Here is a 21,311-nt window from a genome sequence, read left to right as displayed (position 1 = left end):
TCAGAGATCACAAAGCAATGGGTACCAGGAGTCTGCACACAGAGCATGGTGCATGCCTGGCATCATCTTTTAGCAGAGGTGGCCACGACCAAAGCAGCAACAGAATTCAAGCATGCCTGAGACAGATACAGAAGATGGAAATAACAGTAAGAAAGGAATTTGACCAGAGCTTGTGTAGAGTTTGCAGGAATAGCAGTCAGAGAAGCTGGGCAGATCAAGACATCTTATCCAACGTGTTACCATTTCAAAACTACAGAATTGTTAGTCAGTGAGGGGACATGGATCTTTCAACAAATTAATTCTGATATTCAACAGGAAAATACCACACACCCTCAAAGTATTTGGCCTTTTCAGCCTTGGCATTCTACTACTGTCTCCAAAACTGGGAGCCCCTTAAAGCACATCTGATGCATCCACCATCCCTCTGTGGAGTGCGACTCCCCTGCCCCTTGGGTGGAGGTCCCTGTACCTGACTTCGGCGCTGTTTCAGTTTAATCTTGATGAGGAGGATAAGGCAGACCAGTGAGACCACCACGAAGAAGGCGAGGAAGATGCCCATATCAAAATACTCTGTGGGTTGCTGGAAAATGAACAGAGATGAAGAAATCAAAGTTGGAACTGGGTCACAGATACACAGAAGTTTGAAGGGGAAGGGCAGTAGTGAGGTGCACTGGCAGAGCTGTGCATGGGGGGATCTCAGTACTGGAGTAGCAGGGGTGCTGTTGAGAAGGAATGAGATGTGTCATCAAGCCACACAAACATTTACTCTGCATAAAATCATTTTGGCAATAGTGCGCTATGTGGTTGGTCCCTGTTATATAGAGGGTAACACTTTGCCCTTGCCACATCTAAACACATCAGGGATTCAGGGAGCCTACAGAGGACTCGGCAAAAGCCACAAGTTACAAGAAGAGCCCAGAGGTTGGTGAACTAGCTGCTTCCTAATCCCAACACAAAATAGGATCTGCCCATCCTCTCTCCTCACTTGTGACCTGGATTGGCCACTGTAGGAAAGAGGATATTGGGCTTGATGGATCTTTGTATGGCAAATCTTATGTTTGTCTGTAACCCTGTATATATCTGTAAATGTTTACAGTAAAATGTGGGGTGCCTGTGCCTTCTCCTCTCTCCCTTACCCTCCCCCCATGGTGTGTACTCTCTCCCCTCTCCCTTACCCTCAGTGATGTGTTCCCTCCCCCTCAGTAGTGTATGCCCTCTTTCTCCCTCTCAGTAGGCACTGCCCTCTCTTTTACTGTCAGCACCTGTGACTCTCACCTCTCCTCTGCAGTCAAAGCCCTCTCCCTTCTTCCCTTACCCTCCCCCCATGGTGTATACTCTCTCCCCTCTCCCTTACCCTCAGTGATGTGTTCCCTCCCCCTCACCCTCAGCAGTGTATGCCCTCTTTCTCCCTCTCAGTAGGCACTGCCCTCTCTTTTACTGTCAGCACCTGTGACTCTCACCTCTCCTCTGCAGTCAAAGCCCTTTCCCTTCTTCCCTTACCCTCCCCCCCCATGGTGTGTACTCTCTCCCCTCTCCCTTACCCTCAGTGATGTGTTCCCTCCCCCTCTCCCTTACCCTCAGTAGTGTATGCCCTCTTTCTCCCTCTCAGTAGGCACTGCCCTCTCTTTTACTGTCAGCACCTGTGACTCTCACCTCTCCTCTGCAGTCAAAGCCCTTTCCCTTCTTCCCTTACCCTCAGCAGTGTGTACCCTCTCTCCTCTCCTTTACCCTCAGTGGCGTGTTCCCGCTCTCCTCTCCCTGACCCTCAGTGATGTGTGCTCTCTCTCACTAGTATGTGCCCTCTCTCTGACCCTCAGTGGCGTGGGCCCTCCTTTCCTTCAGCGATGTGTGCCCCCCTCAGGAGAAGATGTTGTCTTCCTTACCCTTGGCGGTCGATGCTGGATCCTGGCTCGTGCCACTTTCTGCTTGTTGACAATGTTCATCAGTTTGATGGCATCAGCCCCCTTTACATACACCACCGGTCGCTTCAGAGGATCTTCCAAGCCCTGGTTCAGCTAGACGAGCGAGAGAAAGACCACAGCTTGGTCAGTGGTATGGGAGCAGCGTAGCATGAGTGAATGCCACCATCCATTGCCCCCATGTCCTATTCCTCCCACCTGATGCCCCCCTGAGCTCTGTTCCTCTGCTGCAAGGTGCAGGATGAAAGAGCCAAAACCCGCACTTTCGAAAGGAGTACAATGCAAACTTCTGTTGCATGGAAGGGCAGTAACGAAAGCCCTTTCTGCGGTAAAACACTATTTTACCCATGTAAATGGGTTTTCTGAGGACCACTCACCCTCTATGCGAGTAAAAGTACCTGCATGTGTCAACAGGAGGCAGGGCTTGGTAGGGGGAGGCACTTCATTGAGGGGCTGAGAAGTCCCAGGACAGACGCTGCAATAGTCTGGTTAGACTAGAGAGAACAAAAATGGGACAAACAAGATCCTACTTTTCTTTCTTGGCCGGGCTGGGATCTTGGCTCCCTCAGCCTTCATTCGCAGCTGCCTGAGAATTTCCCCCCATTTGATAACCTCCCCCAGTATACCTAAGTGTCACCCTTCAGGGATATCCATTACTTCCTCCTGCCCCCCAGGGGCCGTGCATGCTGCCTCTAAAGCAGACCCAGTCAACCAGGAGAATGGGAGTTACCCAGCTCAGGGATTAAACTGAGGACCTTCTGCATGGCAGGGCGCAGCGCTGCCACTGCAGGATCCTGACAACAAAGTCCCAGCTGGGGCAGGTTCTGTTAAGCAGGAAAGCTGCCAAGCAAAAATAAATGGAGCAGAATCTCAGAGCCAGGTGTCTTCGACAGTAATTTTTATGGGTTATCTTAAGGCTTGGGAACAACTGAACGGACCAGCAGTTGCTACCCTTACAAGAAACAGGGGGTAACCTGCAGGGAGCAGCAGTTACTCCCATAAGCAGCTTGCTGGGCAGACTGGATGGACCATTTGGTCCTTTTATGCCATCATTATTATGTTACTATATATTACTATGTTACACCTACACCTCAAATTGTAGTAACATCTTTGGAAGAGACCGACAAGAGTTACTCGTAGCAAAATGATTGTCAGATGTGGACAGAGAATTCATTTTAAAGTTTTTCCTTCTGCATACATCTGTGTGTTTTCATGAGCGCCCAACAGATGTGTTGGCTGATTTTTCCAGATATGCACACTTTGGAGCTTTCTGTAGGGGCATTTATGATTGTTAAAGTTCCTTCTAAATGTGTTAGACATGCAAGTATAACATTTCTGTAGATCCATGTCAACTGAGACGATTTCTGAAAGGAAAACCTCTGAAGGGTGATCTGGGAATTCTTCAGTGGGTTTAAAAAAGGTTTGGATAAGTTCCTAGAGGAAAAATCCATAAACTGCTATTAATCACTAAGCAATAGTAGCATGGGATCTATGTAATGTTCTGGTACTTGACAAGTACTTTTAGCCTGGATTGGCCACTGTTGGAAACAGGATGCTGAGCTTGATGGGCCCTCTATCTGACCCAGTATGGCAACTTCTTATGTTCTTATGTATGCTCTTATGATTAATGGTGGGTCAACTGGAATTGGTGCTGTCTGAGAATGCAATTAATTTTTTGTGACAGTGATGGACAATTGATATATGTTGCTTTTCCTTTATATATTCCTATCTCCCCTCTATTTGTGGGATGAGTAGGACATCTCTGTATTTTGAATTGCTTAATATGAATTTTTAAGTTAGGCTGCAATGGGATGTGTCCTAGATTGGTGTCTTTTTTTCTTTTTGATATGAATAGTTTTCTTCTAAATTTGTTTAATAATCTAATAAAAATTAAATTAAAAAAGAAAAAACAAGCAGAGATCCACTCAGGAGGATGTGAAGGTAGCCAAAGTAAAAAAAAATGCTGGACTCAGTTGCAAGTGAGAGGACATGCTCCTGGATTCTGCTCTTTCAAGGTATCCTTTTGTTGCAGTATTGGATAATGTTAAATGCTGAAGAAAATGTGTGGCCTTCATTTTTCACAGATACCAGTGGTGACAGGTTGTGGGCGTTATGCTCCATTTTCTAAAACAAACCTCCACCTTGGGCTTATCAAGGTTTGAACAATTGCTGGTCTAACTCAATGTCCATTCATATAACCAACAAATAAAATCAGCAACTATAAACCGCTAAATGTGGTTATATGAATATAAGCTCTATTAAAAAACTAAATGGTTTTTCTTTAATAGAAAGTTTTAGATTTACCGTTGCTTACAGAAACATGATCTTAACAGCAATGTAATTGTACTGAACTCAATATGCCTGCAAAGAAATATTAGCATTATACAATATATACTTAGATCTAGGCAATGGATGTAAGAATTTAACTGTGCCCTTAAATGATTGGCTGTTAGTATTAATGTATTGTCCCCCTGGGTTGGATAAAAAAAAAACAACTTGTAAAAAGTCAACCAGTGGTTATATTACAACTACTGCTGCATGTTTTAGGAAAATACTTATTGGAAGATTTTAATATTCATAAAGAAATGTCCCTTAAGAACCACTATGTCGAATTCCAAGCATTGTTAACTGTGTTGCAGTTAAGATTGCTTTTCTCAACAATTTATTGCGCTGGTCATATCCTGGAATAGTTAATAGCTGAGGAACATATGAACATAGGTTTAATTTCTAATTTAACAAATCAGCCAGTATTATATCTGATAATGTAATTATTTTCCAACTCAGGTTACCAGCATTATGAAAGGACATCAAGAGACCTGATATTTGGAAACTATGCTGGACTCAGAAGGCTTTTGAAAATCACTCAAAATTCAGTTGAGGATTTTAACTCACAATTAAAAAATATAATGCAAGATGCAGCATCTTCAAAATTAGAGTCATTAGACCAAATGGAAATGTTCCTTGGTATGGTCCAGTGGTAAGAGAAAAAATGAGCCATTTGCAGGGAGGAAAGGAAATGCAGGAAACCTAAAATGCATGAAAATGGAACGGCTTTCCAGGAGCTCGTAAAGCAAAGAGATCAGTTTTTAACTCAAGTAAACTAAAAAAAAAAAAAAAAAAGTATTATAGGGAACAAGTGAATGCTTTCACAAACAGACCATTGGAGCTTTTCCATAGGGTTTGTACCCTACGTAGACCTCCATTAAATAATATGGAGAAAGAAGCTCAGGTGTATCAAAGTTGGCTATTTTGAAACAGACTTGCTCCTACAAAGTATTAGCAAAAGTAGGGATGAAACAATTGTTGAAGAGCCAGTAGTTAGAGGGGGGCATTTTGATCATATTTCTTCAACGAAAATAGAGAATACTTTAAAAAGATTAAATAGATTTTGTTGTGTGCTAGATCCCATAAGGATGTTCTCTAATAGTAGAGTCATTCTTGCAAATATTAACTTCTATAGTTCACTCCTCATTGGAAACTGGTGAATCATGAAAAAAAAGCTATAATCCAACCAGTTATTAAACAAGAATTAACCATTGATCTATGTTCTAGCTACAGACAAATATCAAATTTACCAGCTTTGGCAAAGATCACTGAATGTTCGGTACATCTCTAGTTAGTTGAGTTTTTGGATCAGGATACAGTACTGAATCCACACCAATGTACATATAGGTCATGCGGGTATCCACCCAATTTTTAAAAAATGCCTACATATGCGCATATCTCACGTGGAATGAAAAAGGGCATGGTGTGGGATGGGTTTTCCAGGCCATGCCACGAGAAGTGTATGCAAGTATGTGTATGTATGAGCACTCGCCCAGGTCCAGTGCTGTGGAGGTGTAATTTAAAAAACAAAAAAACAAAAAACAAGCATCTGTGAGGTGTTAGAGGGGTCTGGGGTAACTGGGGGGGGAATGAGACTAAAGAACCAGGGGAGTTTTGAGGACCTAGCTCTAGACTGGGCGAACTGGTGGATAAACTGGTGAAACTGGTCATGGCATGGATGCGCACCTGTTATAAAATTCCCCCACTTGCACGGCGCAAACCTGACTTTGTGCGGCTCTGCATGCCCACTTGAAAAAAATGGGCATACACATACATGCGCCCAGGCTATTTTATAACATAGGCACGGATGTTATAAAATTGCCATGTCCCTGGGTTTGTGCTGATGCACACCATGTGTGTACCCATTTGAAAGTTACCATCCCTTGGTTTCAGCCTTTGATTTTCTTCTCCGTCAAGTGGATTTTAGAAAGACCATAATTACATTGTTTTTAGACTTATCTTCAGCCTTTGACACAGTAAATCACCAGCTGCTGTTGTGTTGCTTTGCTGAATCAGGGATAGGTGGTTTATGTACTACTTATCAAGAAGAATGTTTAAGATTGAAAATGCCCTTGATAGTTCCACTTGGAAGTTAAAAGTAGGTGTCCCCAAGGAAGTATACTGTCTGCCACATCGTTTAATATAAACCTTTCTTCCTTGTGTAGGATACTGAAAGTGCCTCTCCCATTTTATAAGATTTATGCTGATGATATTCAGCCGTTCTTTCCACTGGAGGTAGGCCGTGAATGAGCAACGCGAAATTTAGGAAACTGGGAAGGGTGCGAGTACATGCCTGTACACGCGTTCAGAATAAGGAGGTGGAAAAGGGGCAGGTCATGGGTGTTCCGGGGCAGGGCCAAGACTGAAGCATGTAGCCACAAATTTTGCAAAGGCACCATGTTCCTGCACAGAGGGAGAGGGAGACAGACTCTGTATAGGGTCAGTCTGATACTCTATATAGGTACACTCTAGAGGGGCACTTTGAATCGGGGTGGACAATTGGTGGTGGGTTAGGGTTGAGGGATGTTACAGAGGTATTCATAGCAAAATTAACATCAGTAAAGCATTATAGTCCTTATAAAAGTAATACAAAGTCCAATGAAAGGAGTTGATTTGTATACTGCAGTGTACAAATCTACTTCTTTTCATCACTTATAAGGGCTATAATGCTTTACTGATGTCAGTTTTACTATGAATACCTCTGAATACATCTGTAAAAGAAAATTATTACTCACCTGCTAATTTTCGTTCCTATAGTACCACGGATCAGTCCAGACAGTGGGTTATGTCCACCTTCCAGCAGATGGAGTCAGAGCAAAACTGTAAGGACGGCCCCGAATAGGTTGGAGCACCCTCTGCATCCCTTCAGTATAAAGAATATCAAAGTCAGAAAGTACATGGTATGGATCAATGAAATATCAACTTTGAACTGTAAACAACTGTAAACATATAACTGTTAGTAATACTCGTAAGAACTTGCAAAAGGAACTAGTATACAGACTTATAAAGCAGAAAGCTAGCTGGGCTCAATCCAGACAGAGAGGGCGTCTGGACTGATCTGTGATACTACAGGAACGAAAATTAGCAGGTGAGTAATAATTTTCTTTTCCCTGTAAGTACCCGGATCAGTCCAGACAGTGGGATGTACCAAAGCTTCCCTACGTAGGGTGGGCCGTGGATAGCCCAGGACAAAGAACTTGAGCACCAAAAGAGCCAAACTCCTGAGATGGAACATGCAAGCGATAATGACGCGCAAAAGTGTGCAACGATTTCCAGGTAGCTGCTCTACATATCTCTTGAGTAGAGACAGATTGGCTCTCCACCCAAGAGGTAGCCTGGGAGCACAGGAAATGAGCCTTGATACCCGCAGGAGGCATACGACCAGAACCGATGTAAGTGGAAGAAATTGCGTCCTTTAACCACCTTGCAATGGTGGTTTTGGAAGCCTTGCAGCCTCTTTTGGGATCGCCCCAGAGAACAAAGATGATCCATCAGACGAAAAGGATTAGTAGCTTCCAAATAGTGGATGAGAACCCGTTTTACGTCAAGCCGCTTGAGGTCTCTAGGATTGTCCTCCGGGAAGGAGGGAAGCTCCACAGACTGGTTCAAATGGAAAGCGGAAACCACCTTGGGTAAGAAAGCTGGTACCATGTGTAAAGAAACCCCCGAGTCTGAAAAGTGGAGGGAGGGCTCCCTGCACGACAAAGCTTGGAGTTCCGAGATCCGGCAAGCCGAGCAAATAGCTACCAGGAAAACAGTCTTGAGAGAGAGATCCTTAAGAGTGGCGCTGGGTAGAGGTTCGAACAGTGGGCCACACAGAATCCGGAGGACCAAATTTAGATTCCAGGACAGACACAGGGAGTGAACTGGCGGTCTGACATGTTTTATCCCCTGCAAAAACTGGATGATGTCAGGATGGGAAGACAGACGAAATCCATCAGAACGACCTAGAAGGACCCTGAGGGCCACTACTTGGACGTTCAGGGAATTGTAGGCCAGGCCCTTCTCCAAGCCTTTCTGTAGGAAGGAGACATGCATATCGACACACCAAGTCTCAAAAACTTTCCAGACCCAGACATAAGCAATGGATGTAGATGGCTGACGCTCTTGGAGGGTGGAAATAACCTCGTCCGGGTATCCGTGCCTTCTCAACCTGCGCCGTTCAAAAGCCAGGCCGCAAGACAGAAGAAATCTACCCGGTTGAAAAATACCAGTCCTTGTTGGAGGAAGTGCGGAAGATGTCCCAGTCGCAGGGGACCGTCCACTGCCATGTTGACCAAGTCTGCGAACCATGGTCTTCGAGCCCATTCCAGAGCCACCAGAATTACTGGACCCTGATGGAGTTCTATTCTCCGTAGTACCTTCCCCACCAGTGGCCAGGGAGGAAAAACAGAGAAGAAGGTCCCGTGGCCATGGAAGGACCAGGGCATCTACCCCCTCCGCGCCGTGCTCCCTTCTGTGACTAAAGAATCGCAGGGCTTTCACATTCCGTTGCGTGGCCATCAGATCTAGATGGGGGGGTCCCCCATTGTCGGACTAGGAGCTGCATTGCTTCTTTGGAGAGCTCCCACTCTCCTGGATCCAAGCACTGTCGACTTAAGAAGTCTGCTTGAACATTGTCCACCCCTGCTATGTGGGACATCGCCAGGCAGGACAGATGGAGCTCCGCCCACGCCATCAACTGGTCTGACTCTCGGGAGACTTCTCGTGCCTCCCTGGCAGTTGATGTACGCTACTGTTGTTGCGTTGTCGGATAGAATTCACACTGCTCACCCTCGGACTAAGGGGAGGAAATGTTGCAAGGCCAGCTGGTCTCCAGACGGTTGATGGGCCATGTCGCCTGGAGGGGAGACCATTGCCCCTGAGTCGATTGCATCCTGCACACCGCTCCCCAGCAGAGAGGCTGGCAACCATGGTGACAATCACCCACTGTGGGATCTCTAGGTTCACTCCTTGCAACAGGTGATCCAGGCTGGTCCACCAGAGCAGGCTGTGTCTGGCCGAGTCCAGGAGCGGAAGAGGAGCCTGAAACTCTTGGGACACCAGCTTCCAGCGAGACAGTAATGCCTGCTGTAACGGACGCATATGAGCAGAAGCCCACGGCACTAAGTCTATAGTGGAAGCCATGGAGCCCAGCACCTGGAGGTAGTCCCAGGCTGTGGGAATGGGAAGATCCCGGACCTGAGCTATGAGAGAGTCTGCCCGATCCTGGTGTAGGAAGACTTTCCCCTGTCTGGTGTTGAAGTGTACTCCTAGGAAATCGATGGTCTGTGAGGGGGTGAGATGGCTCTTGGCGCGGTTGACGACCCATCCCAGGGAGCGAAGGAGTTGTAGCACCCTGTCGACAGCCTGTTGGCACAGCTCCCGGGACTTCGCCCGGAGGAGCCAGTCGTCCAGATAAGGATGAACTAGGATCCCCCCTCCTTTCGGAGAGCGGCGGCTACCACTACCATGACTTTGGTGAACGTCCTTGGCGCGGTCGTCAGACCAAATGGCAGAGCCTGAAATTGAAAATGCTGTCCGAGAATCTTGAAGCGAAGGAAGCGCTGATGTGCTTGAAGTATAGGAATAATTAGATAAGCTTCCGTCAAGTCCAGTGAAGCTAGAAACTCCCCCTTGTGGACTGCCGCGATCACCGAACATAAAATTTCCATCCGAAGTGTGGGATCTTCAGGGCCCTGTTGACCATCTTGAGGTCGAGGGTTGGACGGAAGGAGCCCTTCTTCTTGGGAACCACGAAGTAGATGGAGTAATGGCCTGTCCCTTGCTCCGGCAAGGGCACTGGCAGGATGGCCCCCAATCTCAGAAGATGATCTAGTGTTTGCCTTACAATGTCTTGCTTCTTCAACAGGCCACAGGAGGAGAAGACAACCCGGTCTCTTAGGTGCCAAGCAAATTCTAACGCATAGCCATGACTTATGATATCCAAGACCCACTGGTCTGAGGTGATCTTGACCCACTCCTTGTAGAAGAGGGCCAGCCGTCCCCCTATCTTGGGAATTGAAGAGTGGGCCAGCAATACTTCATTGTGTGGTCTTGGGAGACCCTTGGGCGGGGTTATCCCTGGATTGTCTTCAGCCATGAAAGGAATGGGACCAGGACTGTGATCAAGAGGAGGCTGGTCTCTGAGGAACTGATCTGGACTGCCAGTTAAGTTGCAAAATTATTTCCAGATAACTAACTTAACTTGCAATATTCAAAGAATATCTCTGGTTGTTGGCGTGAAGAGAAGCACCTCCTGAATGGGCCTCATGGCCCGACTGTGCATCCCCCAATCCCAAAGATCCCAAGAGTCCTATCTTTAGGCCCAAAAAACCTCCTCCAAAGTAAAAAGATTTTGTAAGGGCTGCAGCAATGGAAGCCACCCCTCTCCCTGCCCACCCTCGCTGAGTTCCCTTTTATTTTCTCACCCCACCTACACCCTCTAAACCTTTACTGGAACCCAGGCACTTGGATCTTGAGTTGCCTTTCACCACGTCAAGCATTGCTCTGATGGCAGCACTGGCAGCTTATGTAACCAGTGTTGCCATCAGAGCAATCCTGTACACACTAGGAGCCAGACAATTCGAGCTCCCGGATTCCAGTAAAGGTTTGGGGAGGTGTGGGCTTGGTAGGAGGGTAAAAGGGAACTTAAGAGGGGTGGGAATAGAAGGGGGAGGCTGTAGCTCTTACAAAAAATGTTTTAACTTTTGGGGTGGGTGGGGGGGGAGGGAGGACAACGGAAGGCTTTTTGGGCCTAGAGGCCCACAACTTTCTCATTTTAGGGGGCTTGGGTATCAAGCCACAAGGCCCATTCAGGAGGTGTTTTATTTTTCCACCTATCCACTGTTTAACTGGCAATATTCAAAGAATATTGCCAGTTAAGTTAAAGTTATCCAGGAACAAGTTCCCAGAAAAGTTTAAACTTCCTCTCACTACATCTAGACATAGCTGAATAACTTATTCATTTATCTCAGCTCTGCCCTGAAACCCTCTGATGGATAAGTGTGAAGGATATGCAAAAGTTATCCAGATAAATGCTTTTGAATAGCGACCTTCAAGCGTTTAGACACAGGCTGGCACAAACTCTATACAGCAACCAAATATCACCACCGTAGTCTCTTGTTATATGGCTAGCCTTTAACAGCAGGCTCTTCATATTCTCCACCTGAAATCTTCTCTGACTGAGCTCTCAAAGACCTCGTGGGCAATCTCCTGCCCCAAGAGAGGGAGAATGTACTAAGTAAATCCTTAATTACTTTCACCTGTATTACCCAATTACTATCACATTACTGTTGTCAGTACATTCCTCCTGACTGGCTTTATCTTGAGATTCCCTGGGACTACAACTCCCAGAAGCCTCCAATTCTCTGTTTCTCTCTCTCTCTCTTTCAAAGCAGCATTACCTCAGATTCCCTATAGAGCCATCTCTGTGTCTCTAGTTAGCTACTTTATCCACATCCCTAGCTACGTGAGGCAGAGGTTCTCAACCCAGTTCTCAGGGTATCCATGACGACTATGCATAAAATGGATACAGTACATGCAAATCTAAGTCATGCATAGGCATTGTGGACATCCTGAAATTTTGACTGGCTGTTTGTGTCCCAAGGACTGGCTTGAGAAACAGTAAACAGCAGCAGCAGACACTACTGTATTATAATTGCATGGAAAGGAAGTGTTACCATATCACATATGCACTTGGCAGCAGACAGTAATGAATTGGCAAGAAAGAGAAAAGAATTCATCAACTTGAGTATAGAAGAATCAGTCTGACTGTATGACATTAGTTGCCAACAATACCACAAACATATGTACATACTTGCAGACTATATACGCTACTAAAGTTCCTTGTAAAATGTGAACACACACACTCAGCTCAAAACATGAATAATGTTAATGTTATAATATTAATTACTTGTTAAATACTATTGTTACTTTCACTGTTCCTTGTAATAACGTTCAATGGTTGATTGTTATTGTTCAATGTTCTATGTAAAAAACCCCAGTCTAACCTCCCAGACCAGGGCAACCTTTTCATTACTTGTAAACCGGATTGATTTGTATTGCATACAGGAATTCCGGTATATAAAAATTAAAAATAAATAAATGTGACAGAGCTCCTCAATTATGCCTTGTGGCACTCCCAGCTTTGCCAATGCACCTCATTCTGGCCATAGCATCTCCCAGTAATCCACTACTAAGGTAAAATATGGGCAGCAGTTGATTACGCTTCCTTTAACTTTGGGGGGAGGACAACAGAAGGCTTTTTGGGCTTGCCCCACCACAGAACAGGTACAGCACAGGCAGCAGCAGTGTAAACTATACACACACATACTGACCCAGCACAGAACAGGGACAGGAGGGGAGCAAGCTTCACACACACACACACACACACACACACACACACTGCTCCAGCACAGAACAGGGACAGCACAGGCAGCAGCAGTGTAAACTGCACACACATACACTGCCCCTGCACAGAACAGGGACAAGAGGGTAGCAAGCTTCACACACACACACACTGCCCCTGCACAGAACAGGGACAAGAGGGTAGCAAGCTTCACACACACACACACACTGCCCCAGCACAGAACAGGGACAAGAGGGTAGCAAGCTTCACACACACACACACACACACACACACACACACTGCCCCAGCACAGAACAGGGACAAGAGGGTAGCAAGCTTCACACACACACACACACACACACACACTGCCCCAGCACAGAACAGGGACAAGAGGGTAGCAAGCTTCACACACACACACACACACACACACACACACACACTGCCCCAGCACAGAACAGGGACAAGAGGGTAGCAAGCTTCACACACACACACACACACTGCCCCAGCACAGAACAGGGACAAGAGGGTAGCAAGCTTCACACACACACACACACACTGCCCCAGCACAGAACAGGGACAAGAGGGTAGCAAGCTTCACACACACACACACACACACACACTGCCCCAGCACAGAACAGGGACAAGAGGGTAGCAAGCTTCACACACACACACACACACACACACACACTGCCCCAGCACAGAACAGGGACAAGAGGGTAGCAAGCTTCACACACACACACACACACACACACACACACACTGCCCCAGCACAGAACAGGGACAAGAGGGTAGCAAGCTTCACACACACACACACACACACACACACACACTGCCCCAGCACAGAACAGGGACAAGAGGGTAGCAAGCTTCACACACACACACACACACACACACACACACTGCCCCAGCACAGAACAGGGACAAGAGGGTAGCAAGCTTCACACACACACACACACACACACACACTGCCCCAGCACAGAACAGGGACAAGAGGGTAGCAAGCTTCACACACACACACACACACACACACACTGCCCCAGCACAGAACAGGGACAAGAGGGTAGCAAGCTTCACACACACACACACACACTGCCCCAGCACAGAACAGGGACAAGAGGGTAGCAAGCTTCACACACACACACACACACTGCCCCAGCACAGAACAGGGACAAGAGGGTAGCAAGCTTCACACACACACACACACACACACTGCCCCAGCACAGAACAGGGACAAGAGGGTAGCAAGCTTCACACACACACACACACACACACACACTGCCCCAGCACAGAACAGGGACAAGAGGGTAGCAAGCTTCACACACACACACACACACACACTGCCCCAGCACAGAACAGGGACAAGAGGGTAGCAAGCTTCACACACACACACACACACACTGCCCCAGCACAGAACAGGGACAAGAGGGTAGCAAGCTTCACACACACACACACACACACACACTGCCCCAGCACAGAACAGGGACAAGAGGGTAGCAAGCTTCACACACACACACACACACACACACTGCCCCAGCACAGAACAGGGACAAGAGGGTAGCAAGCTTCACACACACACACACACTGCCCCAGCACAGAACAGGGACAAGAGGGTAGCAAGCTTCACACACACACACACACACACACACACACACACACACACACTGCCCCAGCACAGAACAGGGACAAGAGGGTAGCAAGCTTCACACACACACACACACACACACACACTGCCCCAGCACAGAACAGGGACAAGAGGGTAGCAAGCTTCACACACACACACACACACACACTGCCCCAGCACAGAACAGGGACAAGAGGGTAGCAAGCTTCACACACACACACACACACACACACACTGCCCCAGCACAGAACAGGGACAAGAGGGTAGCAAGCTTCACACACACACACTGCCCCAGCACAGAACAGGGACAGCACAGGCAGCAGCAGTGTAAACTGCACACACATACACTGCCCCTGCACAGAACAGGGACAAGAGGGGAGCAAGCTTCACACACACACACACACTGCCCCAGCACAGAACAGGGACAAGAGGGTAGCAAGCTTCACACACACACACTGCCCCAGCACAGAACAGGGACAAGAGGGGAGCAAGCTTCACACACACACACACTGCCCCAGCACAGAACAGGGACAAGAGGGGAGCAAGCTTCACACACACACACACACACACACACACACTGCCCCAGCACAGAACAGGGACAAGAGGGGAGCAAGCTTCACACACACACACACTGCCCCAGCACAGAACAGGGACAAGAGGGGAGCAAGCTTCACACACACACACACTGCCCCAGCACAGAACAGGGACAAGAGGGGAGCAAGCTTCACACACACAGCCCCAGCACAGAACAGGGACAAGAGGGGAGCAAGCTTCACACACACACACACACACTGCCCCAGCACAGAACAGGGACAAGAGGGGAGCAAGCTTCACACACACACACACACACACACACACACTGCCCCAGCACAGAACAGGGACAAGAGGGGAGCAAGCTTCACACACACACACACACACACACACTGCCCCAGCACAGAACAGGGACAAGAGGGGAGCAAGCTTCACACACACACACACACACACACACACACACACACACACACACACTGCCCCCAGCACAGAACAGAGACAGGAGGGGAGCAAGCTTCCCTCACACACATACAACATACTGCCCCCCTTCGTTGGGATTTCATTCTGTTAAGGAAGATTTTCTACAGGAGGTGAATGGTTAATTCTTTGTGAATACTGATTTTAGCCTTGGCTTGTCTGCTGACCACACAGTCCCTCACAGTGCAAGGTTTTTACCTGCTCAATGGCTTCTGGGTTTTCAGACACATCAAAGATGACAGCTGTTGCCCCACGCTGCACTGCTCGCTTTGCCTGGGGAGACAAGGGGAAAATACAAGTCAAACCTCTGGCTACAAAATGCCTGCTTTTGTTCAGGTACTTTCTGCGGTCGAAAGCATGAGAAGTATTATGAAGATTCCAGGGCAAAAGAGCGAGGTCTCAGTCTTGTGCCAGCAGACTGCTGGGGTGAGAGGCGGGAACATGGTCTCTGAGCTATCTTGTGGCTATATGAAAGGGGCTTTGCTTACTCTCTAAAACCCACACCTGCCTCTGAGCATCGAGATCAGACGCTGGGGACTTTAAAAGAGGTTGCTGAGAACACCATAGTGTTTCTGACAATTCATGGGCAGAGAGCCAGGCCACGAGGACCTGGAGAACCATGAGTCTTTAGTCAGAGAAAATGTATCTGTGCTTGTTAGGTGAAGTAAGGAACCTCTGTGTCGACGGTGTAATCTGGCTTGGACTAGACGGAGTTTGCTTTTTTGAATCTTCTTAACTTATTGAATCTCAATCCCCTTGTTATTCCTGAAGAGAAGGAACCTGTAATCTGATACCTAACCCTGCAAACGTAAGCTAGGATGAACTTGCTTTCTGTTAATAAATAAAAGATGATGCCTATATACTTTATTTCGCCGTTTTCCAGATAAAGAGTTAAAAATAATAAAAGCCTGGTGGTTAAATCCTGGATTGAAGTGACTTGTAAGGCAGCCCCGATAATTTGACACAAATCTATCAACACAGACCTCATGATGCCAAAAGAGGAAATTTACTGTGCGGTGCCTTACATTCAAACAGGATCCTAAAGCACTTCATAAGCAGCGCATGTGAAACCCATGTAGCCACCATCTGGGTGGACGGCCATGAAAGATGCAAATGTGAGAACAAGGAAGAAAGAGTAATTCTCATCTCCCACTTAGATGTGGTAAATGGAAGCTCAGGATGGAAAAAAGAGCTAGAGGGAGATTAGAGAGGTCTGGCTGGCAAAGATAGGCAGATAAATGGATCCAGCTAATTTAGCTGGGATAGTCAGCAGCATGCCCATGCTGCTGACTATATCCAGATATCTTACATTTATCTGGCGAACTTTAGGACTGCTCGTTGGCTGTTCTAAAATTATCTGGCTAGGTTAGCCAGATAATGCTGAAAATCAGGTTCATTTGGCCAAGAGCTAGATTTGCTAAGCCTCGATAAGGCTTAAATAGCAAGTAACGTGCGTTAAATACTGATTATACCATGATACAACACAAGATTTCCTCCCCCTATGGAAATAAGCTGCTTTGTATGCATAAAATTTCCTAATACATGCAAAGCAGCTTATTCATAGACAATCCAGTGTAAATAAACCACGGGTGACTTGGAAAAATGTCAGACCCATTATTTTAGCACGTTTGAAGGCGGTGTAGATATTTTCCTGCGGGAGCATTGGGATGGCTAATGATCCTGTGGGAAAATGAAAGGGCCAAGGTGCCCGAAAACTCCCTTTCCGACCCAAATCGCAAAAAACGACACCAGGGCTACTTGGAGACCATCCCCCACTCCCCCATCTTCCAAAGCAGCCCTGGCCCCCAAAAGAAAAAAAAAAATGTAGGAAATTGCATGGCGATGGCCCACTCCCTTCCCCCACCCCGCCATCTAATTGGATAAAAGTGCCCCCTTAAGCTTAAGGCCCTCTACCCAAAAACTCCCCATCCATTCCACCCTCCAAAATTAATATCCTTGGGGGTCTAGTGTTCCCACCCCCTAATTCCCTAACCCAAACAAAAAATGACCCTGGTGGATGCGGGGGGGGGGGGGGGGTAAGTAGACCCTAACCCCCACCCTTACCCCGCCATGCCTCTAAAATCCATTTTGATAGTCAGCAGGGGCCCAGAGTACCCCCCCCTAGCCCTGGGTCCTTCTACACCATTTTTCAAGGTGGCATCGACCTGACCTTCCCCATCATACAACAGAGGCAGGTTCCGGAGATAGGACCTGGGCCACATGTCATAGGTCCATTCCCCGAACCTTGCCCTTTATGTGATAGGGGCAAGGTCAGACTGACACCATTTTGAAAAATAGCATTGATTGGCTACAGCTAAAAGCACTCTGAGCCTCCGCTGACTACTGAAGATGGACTGCAGAGGTATGGGGAGGGGGTTAAGGGGGTGGGAACACGAGACCCTAGGGATATTAGTTTATTTGGGGATGGAGTGGGGAATGGATGGGAATACTGGTCTAAGAAATTAGGAGAAGGGGTAGGGGAAGGGAGTGGGCCGTCGCCATGTGATTTCCTAAGGTTTTTTTTTTTTCTTTTGAGGCCAAGGCCACCTCAGAAGGTGGTGGAGATGGGGGTCTCCAAGGACCCATGGGATTGCGATTTGGAAGAAGGTGCTTTAAAGGTCTCAGGCCCTTTAAGTAACAGCAGCCCCAGCTGAAGTGGGCCACCGTCACTTGTGAAGGCCCCATACAGTGGCGTGTTTTTTGCTTTTTTTTTTTTTTATTGTGCTTTTGTGCTGTGGTAAAAGAAAAAAAATCACGGCACGGTATGACTGCGATAGTTTGTTGGGGAGGGGCCAAATATCACAGGGACGCCCGTCCCTCCTCCCGTGATATTTGGCTTCTCCCATGATAAAATAGCACGGCTTCATAAATCTCCCTATTAGGTGGATAACTGTGCTCCAGACCTGGATAACTTTTTAGCCAAATAAGTTATCCCGTTATGTCAGGGCTTGACAGATTGGTTAAGTCAGTGTTTCTCAACCTTCAGCTGGAGGCACACAATCCGTTGAGTTTTCAGGATATCCATAATGAATATGAATGAGAAAGATTTACATACATTGGAAAGTTGTGGTATGCAAATCTATTTCATGCATATTCATTGTGGCAATCCTGAAAACCTGACTGGATAGGTGTGCCTCCAGGACAGAGCTGGGAGACACGGAGCTAGGTGGGTGCATGGCTTTGGGAGGGCTTTCCAACAAAGATTTGTTACATAGGATGATTTGGGGGGGGGTCTTATCTTTTATAAGGAGTATATGCTACGCATCATTTCTTTTCCCCTTCTTGCAACATGTTCTACTTATTGCAACCATGGGGTAAAGAAGAGCAGGCTGGGAGGTGCGAGTGTCGTCTTAAGCAGGATTGTGCTCCATTCCAAAGGCCCTCGTCCCCCCAACAGCTTGGTCCAGAGCACAACCTGAAGCAGCACACCAATCTTCTTAGTGATCACAAAACATTCTGACAAATTCAAATTTTAAAAAGAAAGAATGAACTACAGGCTCACTCACACAGACTATAGTAAATCTCCCACACATCTGTACATCCAGGTTTCTGGTGGAGGTGGGGGTGACCGTGTGGAGAAGTGAGTTTATGTATGCGATAAGTAGGAAGGAGTGAGTGTGAGTGAGTGAGTGTGCGAGTGTGCGTGAGAGAGTGAAAAAGGTGTGGGATGGTGCAGGGCATGTGTGATGTGTTGGACTGGCAGTGCAGGGGGAGGGGACTTGAAAGCTGCTTCTTTTTTCTCTGTCAATATTCTGCAGTCTCAATGTTTCTGGTTTTTGAACCTGCCTGAGATATTCCTATTTTCCCTCACTTCTGTTCCTTCTTTTGCCTGGAGTGAGAGTGAGAGTGAGAGAGAGAGAGACACAGCCCTTTTACATAACTCTTATCCAACATTTCATATGTTAGAAAGCATAATTACTGATATCACACTAGTTTTGACTATTTCTCTCAAACGTTGACTAGCTGAAAAGCACTATACTATAGCGCCACATAACCTCAAAAAAAGAAAATATTAATCACAGTCAGTAATTTTGAGGCTGTCTTTTCCTCTTGGACATTGGAAGAAGCACTATAGCAGAGGGGTCTTAGCAGGGCTCCCTAGAGCGGAGCTTTCCAATCCCTCTGCCACGGTACACTGGTGTGCCGCATCTTGATCCGTATTCTGCCCCGGCAGTCCCCTTCCGCCCCCTACTTTCTAGTATTGCATTGCAGCAGGATGCTCATTAGCACCATGCACAAGTCTCAGTGGCCCTGCTATTTTTATTCAGTCCCGGCTGGGCCCGGGGCAAAGAAAGAAGGCTGCTGAGTGGCATCGGGCCCAGCTGTGTGGCCCAAGAGAAGGATGCCGTGTCAGGCCCAAGCCAAGTGGCTGAAAAAAACAAAAAAAAGAGAACGTTGCCATGCCAGGGCACACAACCAAAGAAAGGACATTACCGTGTTGGGGTCAGGTTGTGTGGCCAAGGAGAGAAGGTCGATCCACTCAGTGGAAGAGAGGTGGCTGCGGCATCGACAGCAGGGCCAAAGAGAAGAGATTGCTGCCGCCAGCAAAATGCACATTCAGGAGGTAGAGAGAGTGTCAGAGCTTGTGTGAGTGAGTGTGAGCAGCAGCATCTACAAGAGGTGAGTTTGTGAACAACAGCATGTGTGTAAAAGTTAGTGTGTGAGAGCTTGTGTGTATGTGTGAGTGGTGCTGCATGGGTCCAAGAAGGTAGCTGCTGCTTTCTGCACATCCCAGGGAGAGAGAGCATGCAAGAACATATAGGGGAGAAAGAGCATGACAGCACGCTTGTGTCTGAGCATGAGAGGGATTGGGAGCCTGCTTGTGTGGGTGCGAGAGAGAGAGAAAGATTGAGAGCCTGCTTGTGTGAATGTGCACCTGTGTGAGAGAGACTGCTTGTAGGTGTGCCTTGAGAGAGGGAGAGAGAGATTAGGAGCCTATTTGTACGTGTGCCCGTAAAAGAAGAAAGTTTGTGCGGTCCTCCCTCTGCCAATCCATGACAATATCAGAGTGACAGGAAATTAAGTATGGACAGGAGTTTTTAAAATCCTTATTTTTATTATTGGGTAGTGGTTGGTTTTTCTGCTGTTTGGAAATATTTTATTGCTGTTTTGGGGAATTTACAAGTTTTTTTTTAAATTACTAGATGTTTGTTGGCTGTTTTAACATTTATTCTTTTTATCAGTATGATTTTAGTATTATGACTGTTGTGTCGATATTATTGCTTGATATTTTGTAAGGAATGATGATTGTTTTTCCAGTGTTGCACTGCATAATACAGTCGGGCTTGTGGTTTCCAGTTCAGTTTTTATTGGCACACTTCTATTATACTTTATTTCTTTTCTATTTTGTTTTGGTGAGGATCTATCTCGTGTAACCTATTCTTGCTGTGAAAATTATGGTACTTCTCATCACTGGCTTTTAAGGCACTAAGTCAACCCTTCTTCATTTCTATTTTAACAAAAGTTTGTTCTTTATTAACTTCATCTGCATACAGAAAGCAGTTTTGAAATGTTATTGCTGAAAATATTTTTTTCAGACACATTCTATTTTCACTGCTATTATTAGACATTAGGCGATTATTTTAAGCAAGGGATGGACTTAGCCAGTGTTCCCTTTAAGGATTGGGTTGCTATGAGCATAAAAGTGATAGGCTTTTTGCAAAGAAAGTAGCGCTCACAGGGTAATTTAACCAAAAATGTTTGCACACAGCAAACCAATCCTTCAAGGGAACACTTACGTTGGGGGGGGGGGGGGGGGGGGGAGGAGATTGGGATTGGATTGAGAGAGTGCTGTTCAATTTAATTAAAAGTACATTTCCTGGCATTTTTACAGTCACATGACCAGTGGGTATGAATATATGTGACATTGTAAAGTTTGGCTCGTGCGCCACGAGGATCAAGCAAACTTGATAGTGTGCCCTGCTCAGGAGCACAAAATATACAGTCTCTGCTGTGCCCCAAGCCACAATTACTAAGCAAACCACTTTTTATAATTGTTTGTACCTTGTAAGGTTTTATAGCCATAGATTTTTGCAATAGACATCAACAGGAGGGCAATTAACAGCAGTCCACATATGATTCAGTCATACTGCAAATTTTCTTTTAAAAG

The 21,311-nt window shown here is 46.6% G+C and overlaps 1 protein-coding gene across 1 annotated transcript in view; it reads right to left on the bottom strand.

The window, feature by feature from the left end:
- Positions 1–21,311, bottom strand: part of LOC115100550 (E3 ubiquitin-protein ligase ZNRF3-like) — a 42,211-nt gene that overhangs the window by 8,587 nt on the left and 12,313 nt on the right. Inside the window, 3 exon segments of the mRNA XM_029619068.1 lie at positions 470–580; positions 1,884–2,015; positions 15,401–15,475. Coding sequence (XP_029474928.1) covers positions 470–580; positions 1,884–2,015; positions 15,401–15,475 — 318 coding nt within the window.

Source organism: Rhinatrema bivittatum, chromosome 11, assembly GCF_901001135.1.
Source record: "Rhinatrema bivittatum chromosome 11, aRhiBiv1.1, whole genome shotgun sequence".
In the NCBI taxonomy this organism is placed as follows: Eukaryota; Metazoa; Chordata; class Amphibia; order Gymnophiona; family Rhinatrematidae; genus Rhinatrema; species Rhinatrema bivittatum.
Note: the sequence above shows the minus strand (reverse complement) of the source record. Positions and strands in the feature narration are given on the sequence as shown.